Consider the following 25,666-nt stretch of genomic DNA (forward strand, 5'->3'; position numbering starts at 1 on the left):
TATGAAATAACATGAAAAATATTATAAATGAGTGTCCACAACCTGATTAGATAAAGCTATTCATAGTTTAATATTAGAAATAATGCCAAAATTATAATAAAGCTAACGGAATTACCATAAAAATAAGAACAAATTATACAGTATAAGGCTCAAAGAGAATCCAATTGTCACCAACAAAGAATAGAAAATAGAACTCACTGCTATGCTACATAACAAAAACTTGTTGTCATTGACAGCAGATGAGAGGATAAGATTTTACAGCCACTTTATTTCATGTAACTTGTGAATTTGCCTTTTTAGCAACACACAAAAACATATTCAGAGACTGGGCATAGAAAAGAAATACAAATAGAATGTTTGCCTTTGGATAAGACTAAAGGTATTATTTTTTCTTCCTTGCCATTTTTTTCCAAATTTTCTTTTATTAAGCATTATTTGATACTTGAAAATTCTAAAAATTAAAAGAATTATGAAATAAAGAGTAATTTAAAACAAGATTGTAAAAAGTCAGACTATTGACAGAAAAGAAACATCATTACCACTCCATTTCTCTGATAGTTAATGGAAAAAGCATCAGAAAGAGGAAGTAGACAAGTTTTTTGGGAAAAAACACATAAAACTTTACTTTAGAAATGAAATGAATTGATTATCACATCAAAGAAACTTTGGCTTTAAATGACAATTGTAGCAGTGGTTGAATAGAAGACTAAAGAAGTTTTTCAATGCTAAAAAGCACTTTGTTTCTTTGGAGCAACCAGCTGAGGCTCATTAACAGGAAGACATTTAGTTCTTTTGTTTAAGGGGTTCTCTACATAATCTTTTGCTTAAAATGCTTTTTTTTAAAACAATTTTTTTAAAGCAACTATTAAAATGCTTTCCAAAAGTCTCAGCAGGTATACTGGGAGCAAGACAAAAAGCCACAACAAAGAAGTGCCCAACCAAGTGAACTTTCCCCTCTGCAATAAGCTGAGGTTTCAGGACTGACAAATTACTTTGAAGAAACTAGAGACCCATTCTACCATTATTACAAATAAAGCTAGTAGAACTATTTTGATGTTTTGTTCTTAACATGGTCAACAATATTTTTGAATGACAAAGGTATTTCTAAAATATCATGTTTGGTTGGCTTAAATGATAGATGAATGAAATAAATTATCTGTGACCCTAAATAGTTCTCCACCGTACCCCACTGATTTGTCTAGCAATAAAATGTTACTGAAACAACAATAACAAATGTAAAACCTGCCTATTTTCCCTTCCTAGTTAATGTGAGAAGAAAACACCTGCCAGTTTCACTCCTACAAAAATGGTTTTAATATAGGGTCACAGAAAATTCAAAGGTTTTATGGCCCACTATAAAACAGCTCTTTGTCTTCTCCCACTAATCCCCTAGTGTCACGTTTAACAAAACAAGGAAACTACAGATAATAGAGGTGTTTGCAGATTAGCCTTCCAAGCCATAAATAACACAGGGTTTTGCTCACCTACAAATATTAAGGCAGCTTATCAATGTTTAAGCCCCTTCCTCTTTGTAATGGTTGCTAACATTTTAACCCGGACAATTTGAGAATTTTTTTCTTTCCTGTCTTCTTACATTGACAGAGTACACATTCATAAGATTCTATGATCAGATTTCGGGGTATAAAGAGTGAGACATCACCTAAACTCCCACCTGCTACCTGAGAGCCCCTGACTTGGAAGATGCATCTGCTTTCTGCTCTTCTTGTTTTGTTCTCTCTTAGTGACGGTTTCAGTCCTAACTGTCCAGGAAGATGTAGCTGTGATTCTGAGCAGTCAGTGCAATGCTACAGAGTGATGGAGGTGCCATCAGGTATTCCTCCCACCACCAAGAGACTCTACATCAGCCATAGCAAAATCCAGCACCTCCAGGTAACTATGTCATTCTACACTCAAGTTGCTGAAGTTTTATTTTGTGAGACAGTGTGTTGGGTGAGTGTGGAATTGTTAAATTTGATTTAAATATCATAATTTAGAAGCCCTAGTTACCAAGTTAGGGCAGTTGTACTAGCTTCTTGTTTGTTGTATACTCCTGAGATGGCATATGCCTCTGGGTATTTCTTTTTAGGAAAAAAAAAAAAAAACATGGGAAAAAAAAAACAGAATCTGCAATTAGTAATATTTTATTTCAATTTTTGAAAAAAATTAAACTATGTTGTTGCAAAATAAAAGAAAAGAAGGGCCTATTTCTTAACAAAAAGAGCATATTGTCACTTTATATCCCTAGGGTTAAGAATAAGTCCTTCCAAGGTAAAACTTTTTATTTTATGCTATGCATGGCAGATGACAGAGCATCATAAGGCTATCAGGATGAACTCAGTATATCAGAATAATTCACATAAACGCACATACCAGTCAAGTATCAGTGTCTTTGTGGAAACTAATACAGAGGAAATATATTTTTGTTGTGTCAAGTTATCTGCATATCTCGTTCTATGTTCTTTTAATTATGACTTTTATTTTTATGCTCACCTATCCAGAGGACACTGTAAAGAGTGCTATAAATTTTTCTAACTTTTACAACATGAAGGAACTTTTATGTTTGATCTTTGCTTTTTTGAAAGGCATCAACAGACTAGGGTTCTCATCCTAGTTTTCTCAGTAATTAGAAAATCTTTGGGCCTCGCTTCTTACCTTTATAAAGTGAAAAGGCTGAATTAAGTAAGTGATTTCAGGCCTCTCCTAGATAGAAAATTCTGTGACTCTCTTGAGTTTCCCTTTCCTCTTTGCTGCTTCTCCCTCACAGAACCATCCTAAGAAAATACCTATTAATTAACCAGGTACAGAGAGGTAGCAGGTGGATATATCTTCCCATCAAATAGAGACAATCCCATCCTGCATTTGGTTAAAAAATTTTCATGTAGGTATCAGAATTTAATATAAGTGCCGTGGTATTTATGTCCAGGCTTAATAGGCATTGTTGCCTAGTTTCCAATACAGTAGTACCTAAAGCCAGAATGAGTCTGACCCTTTAAGGTCTAAGCATTTAAGCAAGACACCTGGTTAAGTGGTAACACATTTCAACTTGAGCTGTCAGTGAGTTGGCTGTCAACTAAGCCTAATAATGATTCTACTCTGCCACTTTGTAGCCCGTAAGATGAAATAATACCTCTCATCAAAATCAGATTGTCATTGACTTAGTTTCCTTAAACCATGGCATTGCTACTCCTCTGACTTTACCCTACTTGTCTCTTGGAAGGACAGTTCACATCAGAAAGACTAATGAAAGACAGAATTATTTTGTTAAGGAAGTAAAAAGCCCTGAGCAATGAAACTTCTCTTTTGAAAATGCTCGGGTTTTAAATGACCATATTTTTCTTGTCTTTGGTGAATATAATGTATATCCTGTTTATTTGGTTTGAACTTACAGAATTAAATGCCTTTATTTACAGAGAAAAAGTGCCTTAAAATTTGAATCTTCAAGATTAATAAAAATTAGATATAATTATGTTTATATTAATAAATATATATCACATTTAAAATGCTTATATGACATTCCTATAAATCAACTATGTTTGGGACTATGAATGCTGTATTTGAGGCTGAATATAAAATATTAAAAATTCATAGTTTCTGCCCTCAGGAGAGATTTTATTTACACAGTTATCTGCAAAATTCCCACTTCTTTGAGGTGCATGCCATTGGGCGATAATAGTCTTTCTTATTCTTTTGTTTTATACTGTGCCTCTGATCCCTTTCCTGCTGGCTGGTAGTCCCCCACTCCCCCCTCCCCCCCTCCCCCCATCCCCCCATCCTAAGGCCTGCATCTTCTTGGGCACCTTTTTTTTTTTCAAGTTAGATACAGTCTTTTTATTTTCCCCCCTTTATTTTTATTTATTTATTTATTTATTTTTTGTGGTTCTGAGGATCAAACTCAGGGCCTCACTCATGTGAAGTAAGCCCTCTACCACTGAGCTATAATCCCAGCCCTTCTTGGGCAACTTTAATGTCCATGTGCATGGCTGGTCCAATGTCCCAGTCTCACACTTCCTTGAACTCATAAAAACAAGTATCTACCTTTATTTCAACTTTATTTCAGCCATCCTGATTTTATCACTTAGTCATATCATAATCATGTATCAGACTTCTCTACCGAGAAGATCTTGAATTTGGTCATTATCTCCTTGTCTTTTAGCTGTCAATTATCTTTGTACCTTGTAAAGACTTCTTACCCTTTATACTTGCCCATGCTCTCCCAGATAATCAGTGTATTTCTTTTCTCGATTCTTTCCCTACTAATTTCCTCTCTGCATTTCACAATTAGTTATCTCAACACCTATCCAGCAAGGCCTCAGTCTTATTTATTCTTATTTTCACTCTTATTTACTTATTATCTATAAATTCACTCATGTCTGGTTTCTATCTATTCCACACAGTTAAACTATTCTAAAGCATGATTGCTCACTTCTATTTTCCAGAAATTCTTACTTTTTTGCCTTCTGTGATACCACACTTTTATGTCCTCATTATTCCTTTCTTATATGTCTTTTCTATTATTTTGTAGTTTCCTTTCCTCTAATTCTCCTCCCTTTTTGGAGTATCTTCAAGGAATCTCAATCCTCAGCCATTCTTTTTCTTCTTACATCAGCTCTGCTTAGGTGACCTCATTGTATCTAAGTGACAATGGCTCCCATAATTGAATTTCTAATGCAGACTTCCCATGTTTCAGATTTATCCAGATGCCCACTGGACTTCTTAGATATATGAGAAGGATCTCAAAACCACATGTCCCAAACTGAATTCAGTCTTTTCCTCTAAGTTTGTGATCTTTTGTGACTCACTTCTTTTACTTAGCATGTCCTCAGGGTTCATCCATGTTGTAGCACTTATAAACCTTTCCTCCACTTTAAGGCTTACTGGATTCCATTATATGTATATACTAAATGTCATTTATTCATTCATCAGCTACTGGATACTTGAATTGTTTCTTCTTTTTTGCTATTATGAGTGATGTTGCTTAGAATATTCGTATTTCAGTCTACCCAAGCCACTCCTATTTTGAGGCATGCAGGCTTAGCTCAGTTCTTTGTGTCCACACATGCAAAACATAACTAAATTTACCTCATTATTACCATTCACACAAGCCAAAGGACATTTTCTCTTCAAAGGCAGAGGACAAATGCAAATGTAGTTTGCACTTGCAGACAGTATTTTCAGACAATTAAAATGATTCTATTTACATCTTTTATGAAAGGAGAAACTGCATCTAATTTCTCCTTGGTAAGACACACATAAACAGTTTATAACAAGTAGTGGGATTATGAATTATTTTTATTTTCTTCCCATATTTTTCCAGGATTTTAAGATGGTTTTTACAGAACAAATGTTCAATTCCAACGTTATTTTACAAACTCTTCACTGGCTTGGTTTACACAGGTCTGAGGCCAGGTCTCTGTGGGTATATGGCACATTGGACCTATAAGGATCCCAAGAAGGGTGTGTGGCCCTCTACTGCTCAGAGTAGAGCCTGCACTGAATGGAAACTAGAAACAAAGCCTTTTGTGGGAAAGCCAGCAGGAGCAACCTTGTGCTCTACTTCACATTACTTGCCTTGTTTTTTAAAGCAACATTGAATAAGCTGTCAGCAGCTCCAAGGTTAGCTCTAGGGCAAAAGCTTCTCTTTTCACATCTCGTGAATACATGCTGAGGCCATGGAAATTAAAAACATTAGGTCTGGCAGATTCTTCCACCCATTAATAGCTCTGCAAACCCCATAGGAAAGTTGAAAATCAGTGGGTATCTTCCTCACTGTTTGTGACACAGGACTTTATATTCTTGCTAGCAGGATGAATTTGGATGGGTGATTTCACTTTCTTAAGCCTTAGTTTCTCTGAAACAGCAATAATAATGCTATGTGTATATATAGGGCTTTATAAAGATTAAACTTTGTAAATGCTTAGAAAATGGTAGCCATTTTAATAATAACAATTAAAACTAATCTTTATTGAGTCTGACAAAAAAGAAAATGAACATGTTTTCTTTACTTAAAGGAAAAAAGCTAGCTACTAGATTCAGGTTAAAAACATGAAGTCTAGTTTTGATTCCCCTTAGTTTCTATACATCATAAATAGAAAGGCAAACAAACAGAAATTTTGACGTCACACTTTGTCTAGTTCCAAAATAAATTGCCTGTCCAGATTCCTGTCATCTCTCAGACTTACCACATAGTCAGCAATCTTTCAGAGATTGCTGTCATTTGCATACAAGTGGAAGTATTAGTAACATCAGGTTCTTCTTTTGGGAGTTCAGCAGTCCAAGAAGTAAAGATCCATGACTACAGCTACTTCTGAATTCATGTGACAGAATGGAACATTTCAGAATGGAACCCAGATTAAAGATCTCTTGAATTTTAAGCAGATCATTTAACTTTTTGTGGCCTGAAATCTACCGCTGAAATGGTAGACTTAGACTTATTAGTTGATAAAATATTTGTTTTTTGAAAACTTTGTGATTTGTGTTCAGTTCTTGAGTCTTTTTTAAAAAACATTAATTTTAGGTCAAATGCAATAGAAAATGAAATGGTGACACCAAGAAAGAAAAAGCTTTAGAGCACATAGACCTTATTCAGTTCTTCACTCTTTCATTTCCTAATACCCTTATCAGGAAGCTAGTGTTGACGAGAGCAAACTTGCAACATTATCAGAAGATTGATGATAACATATAAAAAAGCACTTGGGGGCTGGGAATATAGCTTAGTGGTAGAGAGTTGGCCTGGCCTGCAAACAAAAACAGAAGCACTTGGCATTGTACATACTCAACAAATGCAAGAATAAAATTGCAAGCATTTGGGGAATAGACAAATTAATACAACTGATTAATTCTTAAGAAAATGTCAAATATTGGCAGCAATATACAATGCAAGGCAGCTGCCAAAAAATTTGGAGTAAAAACTTCCATTAATGGAAATGTAAATCCCATCCATTTATGGGATTTTTCTAAAAGAATAATATACTAGAAGATGCTTATGTACCATAATACACATCATATGTCTTTCCACAATATAGATACCTATAATAAATGTGATACAAAATGAACTCACTTTGAAGGTCATACATTGGTATTATAAAAGGGCTCAACTGCATAGTTATATCAAATATTTAAAGACTATCGATAGTAAAATTCATAAAATTGTACACTGAAATTTTCAACTAAATCAAATTCTACAGAAGATTGAAAATTTTGTAAATATTTAGCAACCTGAAGAAAACTTTTAGCAATTCTTTCTGTTTAAATACAACCATACTCTTACAACCAAATACAAATGATTGTATCATTGAAGAAAAAAGGTGGATGTTAAGCTAGGAGGTTGGCAGACGTGGACAGATGGAGGAACTTGCAAAGCATGAGGGAATATATCAGAATTAGTAATTATGTAAATTCTTGGAGAAGAATAGCATTAGTTCTGGAATATTTGGATGAATGAAGCTCTTTAGAGATGGCGGAGGATTCATTTATAAATTCGTTTCTTTGTGGATTTTTTAATTGGCAAAGTGCAAACCGTGGATAGGAAACAGGTAAGCTCATTTTCCAAATTATAATATAGCTGAAAATGTTTCTCAGGTAAGTATATCTTACTGATAGTGGAATCTAGAACATTTGAAAGTTTTAATTTTTTTAAAGGGAAAACATTTTTAAAATGTCATAATTTCAAAAGTCCAAGCAACTCAAATATTCTTGTAGTCTTACAAAGAATTACGAACTGTTAATAGTTTGGTGAAAGATTTATAGATTGTTCGATTTCTGGCTATGATAAGATAATGCAACAAAAGAATACTCTAGTGCACAATAGATCATTGTGCAATTTGTAAATACTTCTGCCTAGAAGCAAATTTGTGGGGTCAGAGAATACACAGTAAGAATTGGCCAATATTATATGTCTAAAGTGTGTGAAAGTGCTTAGAATATTTTTAATATCTTAAATGGATGTTAGAAATCATAAATAAAAGTAGTCAGGATCTAAGTATCAGCCCTTTTCCAAGAGGTCATTTTAAATAGAACCTGAAAGGAAATCTGGAGTATCATTAGCATCATAACAATAATTTATAAGGAATTTTTTCACTACAATCTTGTTTTTTCCCCTTCCTTGCCCCATATCTTTTGTAGCAATCTAACTTCACCAGAATGTTGGCTCTGGAAGATTTTATTCTTCTGGCCAGTGGAACAGAGTCTGTAGAAAATGACACCTTCAAAATTCTGAATACCTTGAAGACCTTAGAACTCTGGAAAAATAAGTTAAGACGAGTCCCCAGTGCTCTCCCAGCCAGTCTCGAAGTGTTAAAACTAAATGATAACTCAATATATGTCCTACATGGATCAGATTTTGAAGGACTGAAGAAATTGAAAGTCCTTGAACTTAAAAACAATCTGATCTCCTCCCTGTCTCCCAGCATGCTCTCCTCCCTTGTCAGTTTGCAAAGTTTGATGGTGGATGATAACAATATAGAGTCTGTAACTGGACCCTTCATTCTTCCCCATCTGAAACACATGAGCATGGAGAATAATAAGCTACATCTTATATCAGGTGGCTTCTTTACTTCTCTGCAGTCTTTGCAGTTTCTCAGTTTCAGTGGTAATTTTCTAACTAAAATTCCTATTAATTTACCCAAATCCTTGCTATCTTTAAAGATGGAGAGAAACCAGCTCAAAGTGGTTAGGTTTCAAGATATGAAACACTTGGAGAACCTTTCCCATCTTTACCTGTCAGAGAACCTCCTCTCTTCCATTGATGGGGCACAGATCCTTGCCAATTTAACTACTCTTGAGGTATCCCAAAACCAACTTCAAACACTGCCCTTCAGACTACCAGTAAGGCTACAGAAGCTTGACTGTAGCAACAATCTGATCCAGAAAGTTACAGCACAAGACTTTCAGGACCTTCCAGACTTGAAACATCTATTTCTGGACAATAACGTTGTCAGCTTATTTGAAGCTGGGGCCCTTCAGAAGTGTTCTCAGCTGTCCAACCTGGCCCTGGAGCAGAACCTGCTGTTGTCTATACCTTTAAGGTAAGTGAGTGTTGTCATTTATTGTAACTACTATGAGCATTTTCCAAAGGTTGGGACATAGCAGCATATTGCACAAACAACAAAATGAGTCAGCAAACATAACAAAGGCTTAGGGATAGAAATTTTAAGCAGAGGTTTAGAATCTGCAGCCTTCAAACTGAATCCAATACTAACTTAATTTATCTCATATGTAGGACAAGATTCCAACTGTTGATATCTATACAAACAGAATGTGATAATATTGTAAAAATCATCAAGACTTCTAAGTATGTGGTATAGATAACCAACAGGCAGAGCATGCATGAGTGGCCACTAGCAAGGATACCAGGAAAAATTGGGGGGGCATAGACATTAAAATTTATATTTTTAAAATCATTTACGTAGTAGTTATGGAGGAAAATCAAAACTTTACAGTGTAATTCTGTATTTGTTTTGAATTATTTATTGAGGAGCGTCATATTCTCAGTGCTCTGACCTTTAAAGGGCTTAAGCTGGCTCTGCTTATTTCTTCATGTGTCTGTATGAGTGAGTGAGTCCATCTGTGATGGTCTTACTTTCTGTTTTTGGCTATCTCTTTAGCTCTTTTTTTCTCTATTCTTTCCTTTCTCCTCACTTCCTTTCCCTCTCCCCTTCCTCATCCTTCTCTTTTCCTGTTTTGAAAACTTACCACATGTCAAGTACCAGGTACTTGGAACACAAATGTAATAAAAGAGATAAATTTGCAGTTTTGTACAGCTTAAATTCTAACAGGGGAAGACTGACAATAAATGTAATATATAAGTAAAGTATATAACATTTAGACCATGTTGATATTATAGTTATAACAACAAAAAAGACACAAATATACCAGGTCTGCAGAGTAGAAGATGGAGTGGCTGGTTGCCATTTTAATTAGGGTAAGCACAGTAATCCTTATGAAAAGGTAAGATTTCAGCAAAGACTTGGAAGAGGTGAGGGATTTAGCCATGAAGTATTTTTGGAGAAATGTGTCTTAAATAGAAGAACAGCCAACACTAGCCTCTAAAGCAAGAACAAGCCTAATACTTGCTATTTAAATAATTTATTTAGTAGCCTTATTTTATATTACTGAATGGTCCTACTTTAAGAAAAAAAATGTATATAAAAATAAAAACCCATAAATCAGGATAAGAGGTGACTATGTCACATAAAGATATGACAGCAGGCTGTGACAGCCATGGGCAAAATGGTATAGTCAATGGACTTTTCTACTCAGTGACTTTTAGAAAGCATTTAGTTAACTAATCCTGCTAAGTTTAATGAGTAAAAATATCTTAATTATATACTCCTATGAGAGTACTTGTATGTTTATAAGGGACTGGAGAAAACACAATGCTTTTATTCAGTGGAGTATATAATAAAATTGCAAACCTCAACTAGCCATAGTTCTCAAATCTGACTTCACAATATAATTATCTAGAAAAGCATAAAAAAGTATACTCATACCCAGGCCTTAGTTCAAACCAGTTAAGTCAGCTGCTCCAGGGTTGGGACCCAGGCATCGATATTTTTGAAAAGCTCCTCAAATTAATTTAATTTGAAGCTGGGATTGAGAACCACTCAGCAACAATGGAGCTTGGGAGGTGGGAGTGGGATTTTCATGAAGTTTAATTTAAGCAACACAACTGTATGTTCCATCAAGGAACTTGGCCACATAAGATAACAGAATTCCTGTGATTTTTAAGCACATCCCAGCATTATCACCCCCACTCCATGACTTTTCTTTATACTAGACAGTGAGAATTATCCAGAAAAGGTTCTCTGTGGTTTTCCTCTGATAAAGAACAAAAACATAATAATATTCATTCCCTATATTTGAGTTTAAACATTTTTATTTATGACCTTTAAACAGCACACCTTTTCTATTTATTTTCATGCTTCTTATTCATACGTAAAATCTGTACTATAAAATTCAGTTGTCTATACATAGTAACCTGCTCCTATTACAATAGGATTTTCATGAGCTCCTTCTTTTTCCTATCATCCTCCATTCCACAATTCATCTAGAACATAATAGTACATGATTTGGGGTGCACATATACTCAAAAAACATAAATAAATTTTGTGTTTATATTCACCTCAATAATAGTAAATGATATCTAGCATTTATTACATGCTTGCTAAAATCAGCAATGAAGTTGCTATAAATACATTTGCTATTCTTTGTACTCTATACAACAATCCTATAAAAGTAAGTTCATTGTTTGACCTATTATTTTACAGATTAGGACACTAAGACTTAGAGGTAATAAGAAACCTGTTGAAATTCATTATCATAAGAGAGCCATGCCATTAACACAGGATACATTTATGTCTTTCCACAATGTCAGAATTTATTGAATAACAATAAATTCACAAGCTATATTACTTCCACTGGTTGTAATTCACTGAATACTCATGGGTCACTTAGTCCCAAGAGCTGACAATCATTCTTTATTCCAATCTTAATTTTATCATCTCTAACACTCAAGTCACAAATTACAATACTTTACATAATGATAAATAGCTTATGGAAGGGCTAAGAAAGGGTTAAGACAGCTACAGGATTTTTAAAGCCACACTGAAAGCAAAGACAGCAGATTCAAATGCAAAGAGTCACTGCAGGTAGTCAGATAAAATTAGGAACCAAAGAATTCTTTCAGGATGCAGAGCTGACAGGACACACAGAACTTATTCTAGGCCAGTGTCTGGATGGCAGGCAATTTGGAAAGAGGCTATGCAAGCAGGGAGATGGAGCCAAGCTGAAGTCTCAGGATAAAGTCAGTAGTTTGTGTTGTCTGCCAGCGTCATAAAGTGTTCACCAGATGGACTGATGACCGGTCAGTCTGTGCCACCATATCACCATCTTAGTTGTCTCTCCTTTCATGTGTGTTTTTTTTTTAATTTTTTTTTAGTTGTAGGTGGATACAATATCTTTATTTTAATTTATTTATGTATATGTGGTGCTGAGGATTGAACCCAGGACCTCACGAGTGCAAGGCAAGCACTCTACCACTGAGCTACAATCCCAGACCTTTTCATGTGTTTTAGATGAGGGTTTTGCATTATTTATGTCTGGTTTCCTTGACCTGGGTTTGATATACTCATGGTTCCATATGCCTCTGATTTAATTTGACAGGTTCACAGGTTGTCTTTTTTTTTATGAGCACAATTCACTTATTTATTAGTTTTTGTCTTATGATTGTGCTATTCTGATGGTGGCTGTTTACTTGTACAAACAGGGATTAGTGGATTTTGCATCAGCATTTGTACTCAAGATGGAATAACTAATAGCAAAGTACTGCTTTGTAAAATGGAGTAACTAAGAGCAAGGCACAGCTTGCTCTCCATGCACATCCTTAATAAATGGATTTAAACACAGTCATTTAACTCCAGACCCAGGGAGTTTTAGCCACCTCATGATCCCACCTTTGTGATTTACTCTACTGTCAACAATACTATACTAAGAATACCCAATATATTCACCTCAATAATAGGTGAATTATATTGGGTTCACTTTTTGCTGCTTCACATTTCACCAATCTGCATCTTAGTGAACAAGTAGAAGTAACATCATGTCTTTTTTATTCTCCCTTCAGTTAATTCAAATTTAGAATAGCTTTTCACAACATAAGGCAGTTAGCATTTAATCTTATTTACACATAAGCACCATCTACTGGCAAAACCCAAAGAATATATGATGGTATTTCTAGAGGCATGTTTACCTTCAAATCACATCAATCTTTTAATATGAATCATATTTACATAGACAAATTATATTGAAGCAAAAAGTAACTGTCAAACATTTATAAAACCAGGATAATTAGTATTTTTTCTTATGACGTCATTTTGGCTGTAACTTCACTAGAAACATGAAAAAGGGGAAAAGGGAGGAAGGACGGAAGGAAAGAAAGAAAGGGAGATGCCTAAAAACATGTACAATTTCTGCAAACAGCCAGAACTGAATAATCGTATTTATTTAAAAGAAAATATGGCTTGTTAATTTTTATTAGCTAACATTTGTATGTGACTTCTGTGTAATGAGCACTTTCATCTGTTAGGGTGGAAAACCAGAAGCTTCAAGAACATAAATAACTTACCTAAAGCCACATAGTGGTAAATAAAATGACCCAAGTTAGAATGCAAGTCTTAAAAGTAGGTATTTTTTGACTCTGGTTTATTACACCATTTTTCCCCAATTAGGCCCTGTTGTCCTCTGCAATGGAAGTAGAATCTTAGTCACTGTTGCAACTAAAGTCTATGAATAGTTCATCTTTCCTTAGGGAAGTAACAAAATAAAACTATGAATAAGAGATTTTCCCATATATTTTTTTGGAGACTCACCTTTTATAAATTGGTATATGAGTAAAGTTGTATTTTCTTGAAGATTAACTTTAATACTGAATTTAATGCTCAAACCACTAAGTATAAAATATTTTCCCCTGGTAAATTAATCTACCTTGTTAGGTAAATTTTATCCCACCTAAGAAGATGATATTTTAAATAATTAAGGCTTTAAATAGAGTCATGTGTCACAAAACAATGATTCTATTAAGGATACACTGTGTATACCACAATAGTCCCATAAGATGATGTCATCCAGTAATAGTTGTGATGTTTGCACAAATGAAATCATCTAATGCCACATTTCATACGATGTATCCCCCTATCATTAAGTGTTGTGTGACTGTACTAAAAAAGCATAAATGCTTTTGTGTGTTGAGGTACTGTGTAGTTTGGGATATGAGTACAAATATAAAATGACCGATTTAATTAAAAAAGAAAAGAAAACCCAAGATCAAAATTTAGGCTAACTGCCAATAATTTAGGCTAACTGAGAACATTTTTAGGAATGATATTCATAAAAGAATAATACTATAATAAGCAAAGGTAGTACTATCATAGAATATGGTTAACTTGTTTGCTTTCTCTCTTCCATATAGCAATAATATAGCTGGGTCTGCCATAAGTTTCTGAATACTAAATACATGAAGGTCCACCTATATGTTCAAACTATATGCAAATAATGTAACAGAAAGAGTCTCTAGTTCATTCTGATTTTTGAAAAGATTTTTTATCAATAGGCATTAGCATGACATTTATCAAGCTGATATCCAAAGTATTAGAAAAAATTTTCCTCCTGATTATTATAAATAAACAACTGATCAAGGTTGGAAACTTAGTGTGCCAAAATTAATTTATTTTTTAAATTATAATTGCTATAATTGCTCAATCAGAACCATGTCTAGACATAAGAACATAATCTGTTTTCACATATTTGGGGTCATTCGACTATATATTTTTCTACTTAATATTATAGAATTTTTTTCTTTTTTCCCCTTTTCTCTCTTTTTTCTCAAGTACTGCTATAGACTCCCTCATGCATCTTAATTTAGTGTGTCATAATCATGTGCAGTTGCTAGTCCCTTTTGATGTTCTCATTATCCCAAATTTGGCAGCGGGAGTCCTTCCAAGTGGCTCCTGTGTTCATGACACATGACTCAGTTGATTTTTTTTTTAATTGAACTCAGGAGCCCTCACCCACTGAGCCACATCTCCAGCTCTATTTTGTTGCTCAGTGCCTTGCTATTACTGAGGCTGGCTTTGAACTCGTGATCCTCCTGCCTCAGCTTCCCACGCTGGTGGGATTACAGGCATGTACCACCATGCCCCACTCAGTTGATTTTTAAAAGTTGTGTTAAAATACACCTAACATAAAATTTACCATCTTAATCATTTTCATGTTATAAATCAAAACTTTAAAGAGCTTTATGATTAGGAACCAGAAAAATCAGGGGGTTAAAAAATAAGACCTATGACCTGAGGTGCCTGGTAGCTCTAGTAGCTTTCCAGGCATGGTGCTCCACCCTGTCTTGGTCTTCTTGGGAACAACCTCCCATCATGCTGAATTGTCTTCCAGGGGCTGTTCCTATGGGGCCAGTCACAGGGCCAGCCCTGTCTCTCTAGTCACATATTATATATGCAAGGAAGCTAAGAATACAATTTTTCTTGATGATTTAGGTTTTAATTTTGTTTTCATTGTGTCTGACAAGATACAGTTATGATGGTTCCACAATTGTTATTTTAATAAATACATTAAATTTAGGTTTAAAAACAAGAAAGTAAGACCTATGAAAAAGAGTTAAAGACCTATAGGATCAGACAAGTTGGTGCTTATATTTAACTTTCTAACATAAAGCTTGCATTCTAACTTGATAAGAATTGTACAGAAGAGGCAGGTGATGCTCAGTTTCTGGTGCCTTGATGGTTGAGGAATGATGGTTGTGGTCTCCTCTCCCATCCTATCTTCATACTTTGCAGGCTCCCCAAGACCTTAGCCAGGCTGGACCTAAAAGGCAATGCCATCCAGGATATTGCTGAGAGGGAGCTCAAGGATCTCAAGCAGCTTCAGGTTCTAAACCTGAGGAACAACAAGATCTCTGCCTTAGATCTCAAAGCCTTGGAGGGTCTGCCTCGCCTCAGGCACTTGTACCTGGATGGAAATCCGTGGAATTGCACCTGTACTCTCCTAAGAGCCAGGGAGATACTGAAGGCCAAGGGCACAGATGTGAAGGGAGGACGGTGTGCAGCCCCAGCAGAACAACAAGGGGAAAGCTGGATGTCTTCCAAGAAGATTATGAAGCAATGCGAACAGCACTTACACTTGACCGAGAAAAGCAAAGAGGTCAAAAAGAAACCCAAACCGGAAGACTCCTCCAGCATCAAACTCATCATGGACGATGATGATTACGATTATGAAATAGATTAAGTATGAGCTTTGTTTACCGCTTAGAAAACAATTTTCAACATTTAATCTCTTAAGCAGAAATATACTAGACTTTAGATATATAAGCTTCTCTTTTGTAAGTAGTTTTTGTTTTCATTTTTTTTTAAAACAAAATGGGAATGAGGGTTAAGATAAGTTGAGGTGGGGATTAAAGTAGTAGAAAAAAACATTAGTAACAGGTTGTTTTCCATTTTAAAAGTAATTTGTTTATGTTTTATTCTGAAACCTAGGCAAATAATAATGTCAAATAAAATCTTACATAACTAACTTCCTGCAAATAGAGTATTTTATCAAGTAAGGATTGGTATGATAGGTCTACACTATAAGCTGGGTACTACAGGCTTTTTGGCTATATGCAATAAAAATGACCTCTGATTGACTTAAGCATAAAAGAACTTACTGGAAGGATTTGGGGTAGGTAAATCCAAAGAAAAACTGAAAAACAAAGCAAGGACATTGCGTTAGTCATTGTCACTATGACAAAATACCAAAGATAAACAGCTTATAAGAAGGAAAGGTTTATTTTGGCTCATGGCTTCAGAGGTTTTCATCCATGGTAGTTTGGCCTATAGCTTTGGGCCCATGTTAGAAAAATACATCATAGTGCAAGCACATAGTAGACAAGGACTGTTCACCTCCAGGCAGCCGGGAAGCAAAGAGAGAGAGAAAGAGGCCAAGGTCCCAATATTTCCTCCATTGGCATGCCCCAGTGACCTAACTTCCTCCAACTAGGCCCCACCTTTTAAAGGTTCCACCACTTCCCAATAATGCCACAGGTGGGAACCAATCCTTTGACATATAGGCCTTTGTGGAAATTTCAGATCAGAACTCCCCCAGGGCTTCTTGCAGAAGGATGTAATGGAGAGACCCATAGCTTCTTCCAGAGCTTTCCTGCTACAGAATGAAGTATCTCCCACTATTTTCAGGGTCTGCTTCCCTCCTTTTCAAGATTCTTGTCCTCAGAAGGAGCAGAGAATTGGCCTAGCCTGACTCACATGTGTGCATGCCTCTTGGCTAGGTGACAGAAAATCTTGTTTGACAGTTTCACCAAGACCAAAGGGAAACCAGAAAGGGAAATGCAACTGGTACCTTAGAAAATACCACAGGTGTTCCAAAAAGGCCTTCCAAAAAAGAGTTGTGCTTTCATTTATATTGTTTCCCTGAGTTAACCACAGTCCCCACAATGCCTTCCTTTTGATCCATGGCATGCTTTGTAATAGAGGTATGGCTGTAGAAAAACATTTTTCTTTCAATCTATTTGTAGATACAATCTACTTATGATTATTAGAAACTATATCCAAAACTAGTTTATGTTCTCATTAGTTAAGATTCACCTACTGCAACACTTAACAAGTTTTCCATCAAAATACTCCTAATGGCAGAGAAAGTAGAAATTGTATGAATGAGCAAAGATGCTAGCAGAAGATAGGACTTTCTCCAGAAAGTCATGTTTTAACTTAAAATCTCATGCTTTATGTTCATATTTTCTTCCTTCAAATTTTATAAAATTGACTTCCCTTGGAGAAGAACCATGTTCATATTGTGGTTTCTTGTACTCCCTAGCACACTGACAAAAAATACCCTCAAAACACAGATGTATAAGAAAACATCTGCATTCATCTGCTTGGAAAGCCACAATAAAATATTACAGGCTGGATGGCTAAACAGCAGAACTTTTCATTTTCTCACAGGTCTTGGAGGCTGGAAGTCCAAGATCAAAGTATATCCATGTTTGTTTCTGGGGAGGGCTCTCTTCCTTTCTCTTTCTGGCTTATAGATAGCCACCTTCTTGCTGTGTCCTCATATGATCTCTTCTTTATGTACACACAGAAAAAGACATTTCTGGTATCTCTTCCTCTTTTTATAGGATACAGACCTATTAGATTAGGGGCCCATCCTTATGATCTTAATTTTAATTACCTCTCTAAGGCCCTATCTCCAAATACTGTTACAGCAAGGATAAGTCTCCGATTTGAATTTGGGAGGAATACAATTAGTCCATAACAGTATTCACCTATCTATCTACCTACCTATCTACTTCTGGTTCTTAATTAAGTTTGTTGATTAATTTACAAAAAAGGGGGAGCAACAAAGTAGAAAGGGTAAGGAAATTTTAAAGCTTGATTATCATATATTTATACTTGTGTACAGATTTTTAAAGAGCCATTTTGGAAAGTAGCTAGAGATCAGAACTGGGATGTAGGGCTTGGTAAAACCTGGAAGAATGAATGAAATTCGAAAAAATTGCTTTAAGGCCCTGGAGAAGAACCATGTGGAGTAGGTTAAGTGTCACTGGATTTGAACAGACCAGTCCTCTTGGCAAAAGGGTCCATCTGAGGCCTGAGGAAATGAATTTATTAGGGACAAAAGAAAAGGGCACTTGCAGAGACCAATTTTTTCTGTATGGCCTTTTAGTGATTTGTTTCCTCATCTGTGAAAACATGATTATGAAAGTGCTATAATTAAAATTTATGGAAGGAAAAAATTTCCTAACACCCCTATGATTAGCAAATCTGCCCCTCTCCAAATGGAGATATTGCTCAACAACCCAAATGCCAATTATATTTCTCATGTAAATAGGGTTATGCAGTGGACAGTGTGAGCCCAACCAGAAGAGATTTCTCTTCCCTTCCTGGAATTGCTAACACCTCAAGTCATGCCTGCTTAGAACTGCAAGAGTCAGAACTGAACCACACAGCCTGTTCTTACCATCAGCCCCCTGCAACACCCATTCCCAAGTGCTCCTTTGGTAATATAAATTCTGACTTAAGCTTTTACATTGCCTCCCTGTAGGGATTTGATTGTTTTCAGATGAAGAATAGTTTCCCACTCAAATCTCGAAGGAATGTTATCCCAGTTTGGAACTCTAGGAAGAATTCCTAAAATAAAGGATCTGAAAAGAGTGTGCTGATTCTCCTTTCTGGCACACACATGTGGTCTAATGTGAAAGAACTACTTTCATTAGAATCAATATTTTCAGTAAAGGAAATTTTTAGTTTTTACTCAGAAATGTTCGTAATTTACAAACTTTGAATGGTTTCCTCACAAACTTTTATTGCTATGCAAAGAGCACAGCAGGAGATGCTGTACACTTGTCTCCCTCCAATGTGTGGGCTTTCAGCTAAGGCCTTTGCAAGGTGGTTCATGAGTTTCAAAATCTGCTTATTGCACCTGTGAGTCTCCTTCTTTATTTCAGAGAGAAGAAGTCTGTGGATGTCTTGGCTTTATAAAGGAAAGATCTCTTCGAGTTTATTCTCAAAAAAACTTCTTTGGGTGCTTCTGTTATAGCTCTTTACCATGTCCCCCTCATCAAATAATGCTCTCGTGGTAAGGCTGTCGTCCAGAATTCTGATCTTTTCTTTTAAAAGAACCATTGGTGCGCACATGTTGGGAGGGGGTTGCTGAAAGCATTTAACTCTTTCATGCCTTTTATATATAGGTTATATGGATTTCACCAGCACTGAAAGGCTGAATTGAATATATATGCTCAGCTGAATATTTAAAGTTCTAGTCAGTCATGGATAATAGTTCAATATAATAATAAGACACATATCACTTAATTAGATATTTTGATCTTAGCTAAAATTGCTTAACCAAATACACAAATAAAATAATTATTGTCTTTGAAGTCACTCAGGACTCAATATTTTTTCATCATATTGTTGTGTGTTGAATTTAATAACTAGATTCTTGCCAGAATATCAATCCAAGGGAAAGGTAAAAGTTTCCCAAAGCACAATTTTGCAAGAATAAACTTTTCATGACTGGTGTCATCCTGTAATAATAATGGATTATCTTAACAGTTTAGGGATCTTGAACTCTCTCTGAGCCCTAGGCTTGCCTTTATTTTAGATGGTATCTGTTTTTTGGCAGGAAAGAACCAATATGATGGATTACCCTATCTTCCTCCTCTCTAAGGCAAGATATTGTTTTAAATATACTCAATGTGATTCTACAAAACACTGTCTTTAGGAATTCAATATAGATGATTTGATTTAATAAACACTATTCAGCTTTTGAAATAGTCACTGACAATTACCTTGAGAGTGAGGGTGTGTTCTTAACAGATCTATCTTGAACTCAGAAAAACACTCTGTAGTTAGCTATTCTCTTCCCCCACCACACAGTCCCCACATCTACCTACATCCTCCCTGATCCTGGACTGGATCACTCTTATTTAGACCTACATGTGCTAGGCGAGTGCTCTACCGCTGAGCCACAATCCAAGCTCCCCCCCTTTTTTTTTAAGATAATGACCCTCTTTTAAGATAATAACCCCTCGGTGCAAGAATTAAAATCAAGAATCAATAAATGGGATGGACCCAAACTAAAAAGTTTTTCTCAGCAAAACAAGCAATCTGTGAGATGAATAGAGAGCCTACATGTTGGGAGCAAATCTTTACCCCTCACGCATCAGATAGAGCACTAATCTCTAGGGTATATAAAGAACTCCAAAAGTTAAACACCAAAAAAAAAAAAAAAAAACACATAACCCAATCAATAAATGGGCCAAGGACCTGAATAGTCACTTCTCAGAAGATGAAAAAATTGTTCATCATCGCTAGCCATTAGAGAAATGCACATTAAAACCACTCTAAGATTTCATCTCACTCCAGTCAGAATGACAGCTATTATGCATACAAACAACAATAAGTGTTGGTGAGGATGTGGGGAAAAAGGAACACTCGTACACTGCTGGTGGGACTGCAAATTGGTGCAGCCAATATGGAAAGCAGTATGGAGATTTCTTGGAAAATTGGGAATGGAACCACCATTTTACTCAGCTATCCCTCTCCTTGGTCTATACCCAAAGGACTTAAAAACAGCATACTACAAGGACACAGTCACATCAATATTTGTAGTAGCACAATTCACAATAACTAAACTGTGGAACCAACCTAGATGCCCTTCAATAGGTGAATGGATAAAAACACTGTGGCATATATACACAATGGAATATTACTCGGCAATAAAAGAGAATAAAATCATGGCATTTGCAGATAAATGGATGGAGTTAGAGAAGACAATGCTAAGTGAAGTTAGCCAATCCCAAAAAGCCAAATGCTGAATGTTTTCTCTGATATAAAGAGGCTGATTAATAGTGGGGTAGAGAGAGAGAGGGAGCATGGGAGGAATAGACGAACTCTAGATAGGGCAGAAGGGTTGAAGGGGAAGGGAGGGGGAAGGGAGGGGGAAGGGAGGGGGAATGGGGTTATTAATGATGGTGAAATGTGATGGACATTATTATCCAAAGTACATGTATGAAGACATGAGGAAAAAAGGAAAAGAAAGGTGGGGGGTAGGAAGGGTGGTGATCACTTGAAAAACAAAGGAGATAAGTAGAATAGAGGAAAGGGACCAAGAAGTGGTGGGTATCGAAGAGAGAAGGAAGTGCAGGGGAGTGATATTGGCCACATTATATTGTTATAGTGTCACATCCTTATGTAACAACAAATCCCAATATTATGTACAACAACAGCACACTGATTAAAAAATATAGATAAAAAATTTAAAAAAAATTTTAAAAAGATAATCACAGATGAGGCTGGTGTTGCAGCTCAGTTGTAGAGCCCTTGCCTAGCACATGTGAGGCACTGAATTTGATCCTCAGCACCACATTAAAAACAAATAAATAAAATAAAGAATGTTTGGAGCATTATTTTCCCTTTAAAAAAACGATAATCACAAATGCTAGAAAATTATTTGACTAGGCAGTAAATTCCCATTTATTATATGCAAAGTAGTTCATGATAATGATTCATCTGGAAATGTAATAAAGTTCCAAAATAGGATCCCTGTGTTAAAGACTGTGTGTGTTAATTTTAATTCATCAAAGATTATGGTTGCAAGAAAATTTTACAAAGATTACTTTCTTCAAATGTTATATCAGCTCATGTTCCTATCAGCAGTGTCTGTAGGTTCCTGTTTCCACAGTCATCAGCATTTATCCTCAGTCATCACTTTTTGCTAATCTGATGGGTAAGAAGATGTGGAGTAAATGTATAGCATTTCTGTAGCATTTTCCTGACTACTAGTGAGGGTGAACATGTTTCTGTAATTTGTTAGTGTTTGCATACATACAAATACATACATACACTAAGATCATGTTGATATATTGTTTTATATAAATGTATATATATATATATATCAATTGATCAAATGATATATATGTGTGTATACATATTATATATATATATATATATATATATATATATATACATCAACTGAACAATGTTTTAGTATTCTATGTTGCTTTGACATTATCTATATAACTTGATTACTCAATTAACCTGATTTAATATTTTTTCAAGTTCTTAATTACTTAAGAAATTTGGAAGTTCTATTGAAACGGTTGAAATTTATATAGTTCTAAATTGTTTAGCATATAATTTAAAAATTTTCCTAATTTAAAGAATTAAATTAAACTCATCTGAAATTATCCATTGCAAAAAGTTCAGGAAGTTTGTATTAATAAGTCTCTTAATGCAAAGGTAAATCCAAGGAACAGACTCAGGGACTTTTAAAAAACCAACCCAAACTGTCAAGCAGGTTATTTAACAAAGAATTTTGAATTCTTATCTAAAAATGCTTTTTGCCTAGCAATTTCTGTAATAAAAGGATTTCTTCACCTTAAAAAGTCAGCATGTATGCTGGTAGCAGGCCCGCCCTGGCCCCTGGGGACTCAACCCCCAGTTCTTTGTTCTGCATGTCAATGTGGCCAGCTCACAAGGCCGTGATGCGGGCTTGTGGTTCCCTGTTTATTTGCCTAGAGCATATGTGTCTCTCGGGAACATCTTGACCTGTTCAAGCCTCCTGATAGGGGACGGTGACGTGAAGGTAACCCAAGGACGCAGTTATTACTCTTCCCTCCTCACTTTTGAGTGATTTCCCGCAGCTGTTAAGAAGATATATAAGGGGAACAAATTTGGCAATAAAGCGCGCACATGCTCCCTCCTGGATGAAGAACCTTGGTGTCCTGTGTATTTTTTAACCCCGCCGTCCCTCGCCGGACTCGGCTCCGTTAGCCGGACGCGGCACATGTAGTTTCTTATTTCTGGGTATTCCAGAACATCCCACCCAAGGTGCCATAGACCCAAGAAAATAGGTCAATAGATCCATGATTACATAGAGTACCATTTATTCAGTGGACTTACAGACAGAAGTGTGGTCCTGGGCCACAGCAAGACCAACTGAATCCCCATAACTTCAGTCAGAAAGAGAACAGAAACTGGTTAGGACAAAAGTGACTTCATTCCAGCTGGAATGCACCTGGTTTATCTTAATGCTAACATCAGAGTCAGACACATTCCTGGGCTCCAAGGTACAGCTGTAGAGTTCCACATACCATTCTAATGGTTTTGTCTAATTATTGCTTGCTGGAAAACTATGCAGGGAAAACTGACCAGGGTCACTCTGAGACAATCATGTTGGTTATGACTCAAGATGGGCACAATCATGTCAAGCCAAATCCATATACTGGGAATTCTGAGAACTCTAGGAATAGTAGACTTTCATAAGTATATTTTAGATTCTAGAAACCAATTGGAATAAAGCTCCTTTTACTAAGGAGACTTTATGACCTAAAACAGGTAGTGGAAATCTTTTCATGTAAATAAATAAATAATATATATTTCAGATTTTGTGGGCCTTGAGTTCTCTGTTGCAACCACTGACCTCTATCATAAACTATTCATAAATGAATGGATGTGGCTGTGTTCCAATAAAGCTTTATTACAAAAATAGTAGGTCAGACCTCTCTTCCCAAATTGCAGTGACTAGGAGTTAAATACTGAAAAATTACAACTTGCTGGAGCATGAACTTATGAGAAGAAACCTTCAAGGGAATCAGTGAAGAGGGTAGGAAACCCTGAATTGTATTTGATGAATTGCTGTAGGCTCACAGTGAACAAGTTTGAAGATTTAAAACCCCAAGGAGGCCCACTCATAGGGGACCCAAATATTTCCATGAGTTTTACCTTTAAGAGTTAGACCAGGTTCTCCAAGTGAATGTTTGAGAAAAACCCCTCCTGCTACCATCAGAAAGGAAAAAAGGACCATTTTAATACATAAGAGAACACTGTTCTTATTAACAAGTCCTGCCCTTAGAGAAACTATATTACCAGCGACTCAACTACTGAAGTTTTTATCAGAGCCTAACCAAGGAAACAGTTCCAACCCATTCTAGCCGGGCTGTCCTACCTAATGCAGGATGTTGACCAGAGTCACAGGCTCACTAAACAACTGAGACCTAATCATAGGAAAACAGGATGTTTTTGCTCCTCACCTGTATTAGTTAACTTTTTGTTGCTCTAACCAAAATACCTGACAGGAATGACTTAAAGAATGCAAAGTTTATTTTAGACTCATGGTTTCAGAAGTTTAGATCAGGGTCTGCTGACATCATTGCTCTGGGCCCAACGTGAGGCAGAACATTATGGCAGAAGGGTGTGGTGGAGGAAAACTGCTCACCTCCTGGTAGCCAGGAAGAGGAGAGAATGCAGGAGGAGCCAGGAACAAAGTACATAATCCCCAAAGGCATGCTCCCAGGGACCCACCTCTTTCTGTCATCCCACCTGTCTTGTAGTTACCACCCAACTATTCCAAATTATTAATCTGTCAAATGGATTAACCCACTGATTAAGTTACAGCTTTCACAGATTAATCGGTTCACTTCCTGAGTTCATGCAGGAGATTTTGGGAGATACTTGGTGTCTAAACCATAACACCACCCTCCCATCTTATCTTTACATTACTAAAGGCCTATTTATGGCAGTTCTTTTTACTCAGCTTACCATGTCTGCCTATCAATAAAAATTGTGAGACATAATAAAAGGAAAAAAATACAGTTTGAAAGAGACAGAAAAAATCAAATATTGACCTGGCAAGGATGTTGAGATTATTAGACTAAGAATTTAAAACATCTATAATTAATCCCTGTGGACTCAGGCAGGATATAGTTCAGTGACAAAGCTCTTGCCTAGCATGTGCAAGTTCCTGGGTTCTATCCCCAAGAAAGAGAGAAATAAATACCCTATGGTCAAAAACACATCATGTAAGAATAAATGGGTTATGTAGGCAGAGATGGAGCTTCCAAGAATCATAAAGAAATGTTAGAGATTTAAAAACTGTATCAGAAAAAAAAAAAGAATGTCTTTGATTGGCTCCTTAATAGACTAGACACAGCTGAGAAAAAAAAAATACCTCTGAGCTTGAGCATATATAATTATTAGAAAATTCCCAGAAAGAATAGCAAAGAGAGAAAAGGTTAGGAAAAGAAGGAACAGAATATTCACGAACTGTAGGACAGCTACAAATAGTGTAACATACACTTAATGGAGAAGAAAGAAAGAAAAAGAAAATATATTTGCAGCAATAACAGCTGAGAATTTCATCAAACCAAAGATCTAGGAAACCTCAAGCAGGATAAATGACGCCCCCATACCTAAGCATATCATATTCTAAATTTTGAAAAGTCAAAGATACAAAAATTATTTAAAGAAGCCAAAGGAGAAAGACATTTTATCTATAGAAAAAGCAAAGATAAGAATTACATCTAAATTCTTCTCAGAAACCATGCTAGCAAGAAGAGAGAGGTGAAATATTTACAAGGTTGACAGAAAAATCCACCAAACTAGAATTCTGTATCTGCAAAATTATCTTTCAAAAGTGAAGGAAAGTAAGGACTTTCTCAGACAAAATTTAGGGAACTTGTTGTCAGCATATCTACCTTGCAAGAAATGTTAACAGAAACCCTTTGGAAAGAAGAAATATAAGATCAGTTAGAAATTCAGATCAATATAAAGAAAAAAAGAGCATTGGAGAATGAATACATGAAGCTAAAATTAAAACTCTTATTCTT

The 25,666-nt window shown here is 35.8% G+C and overlaps 1 protein-coding gene across 1 annotated transcript; it reads left to right on the plus strand.

Annotated features, from left to right (window-relative positions):
• Nucleotides 1–1,701: 1,701 nt before the first annotated feature.
• LOC124080490 (nephrocan) lies at nt 1,702–15,789 on the plus strand. The gene is made up of 3 exons (XM_046426410.1): nt 1,702–1,890; nt 8,122–9,023; nt 15,342–15,789. Exons 1-3 carry the CDS (start codon nt 1,702–1,704, stop codon nt 15,787–15,789), a joined length of 1,539 nt encoding a protein of 512 aa, XP_046282366.1.
• Nucleotides 15,790–25,666: the final 9,877 nt, after the last annotated feature.

This window comes from Marmota monax, unplaced genomic scaffold (assembly GCF_021218885.2).
Source record: "Marmota monax isolate L192 unplaced genomic scaffold, Marmota_monax_Labrador192_F-V1.1 WCK01_AAM20220418_F8-fsc00174, whole genome shotgun sequence".
In the NCBI taxonomy this organism is placed as follows: Eukaryota; Metazoa; Chordata; class Mammalia; order Rodentia; family Sciuridae; genus Marmota; species Marmota monax.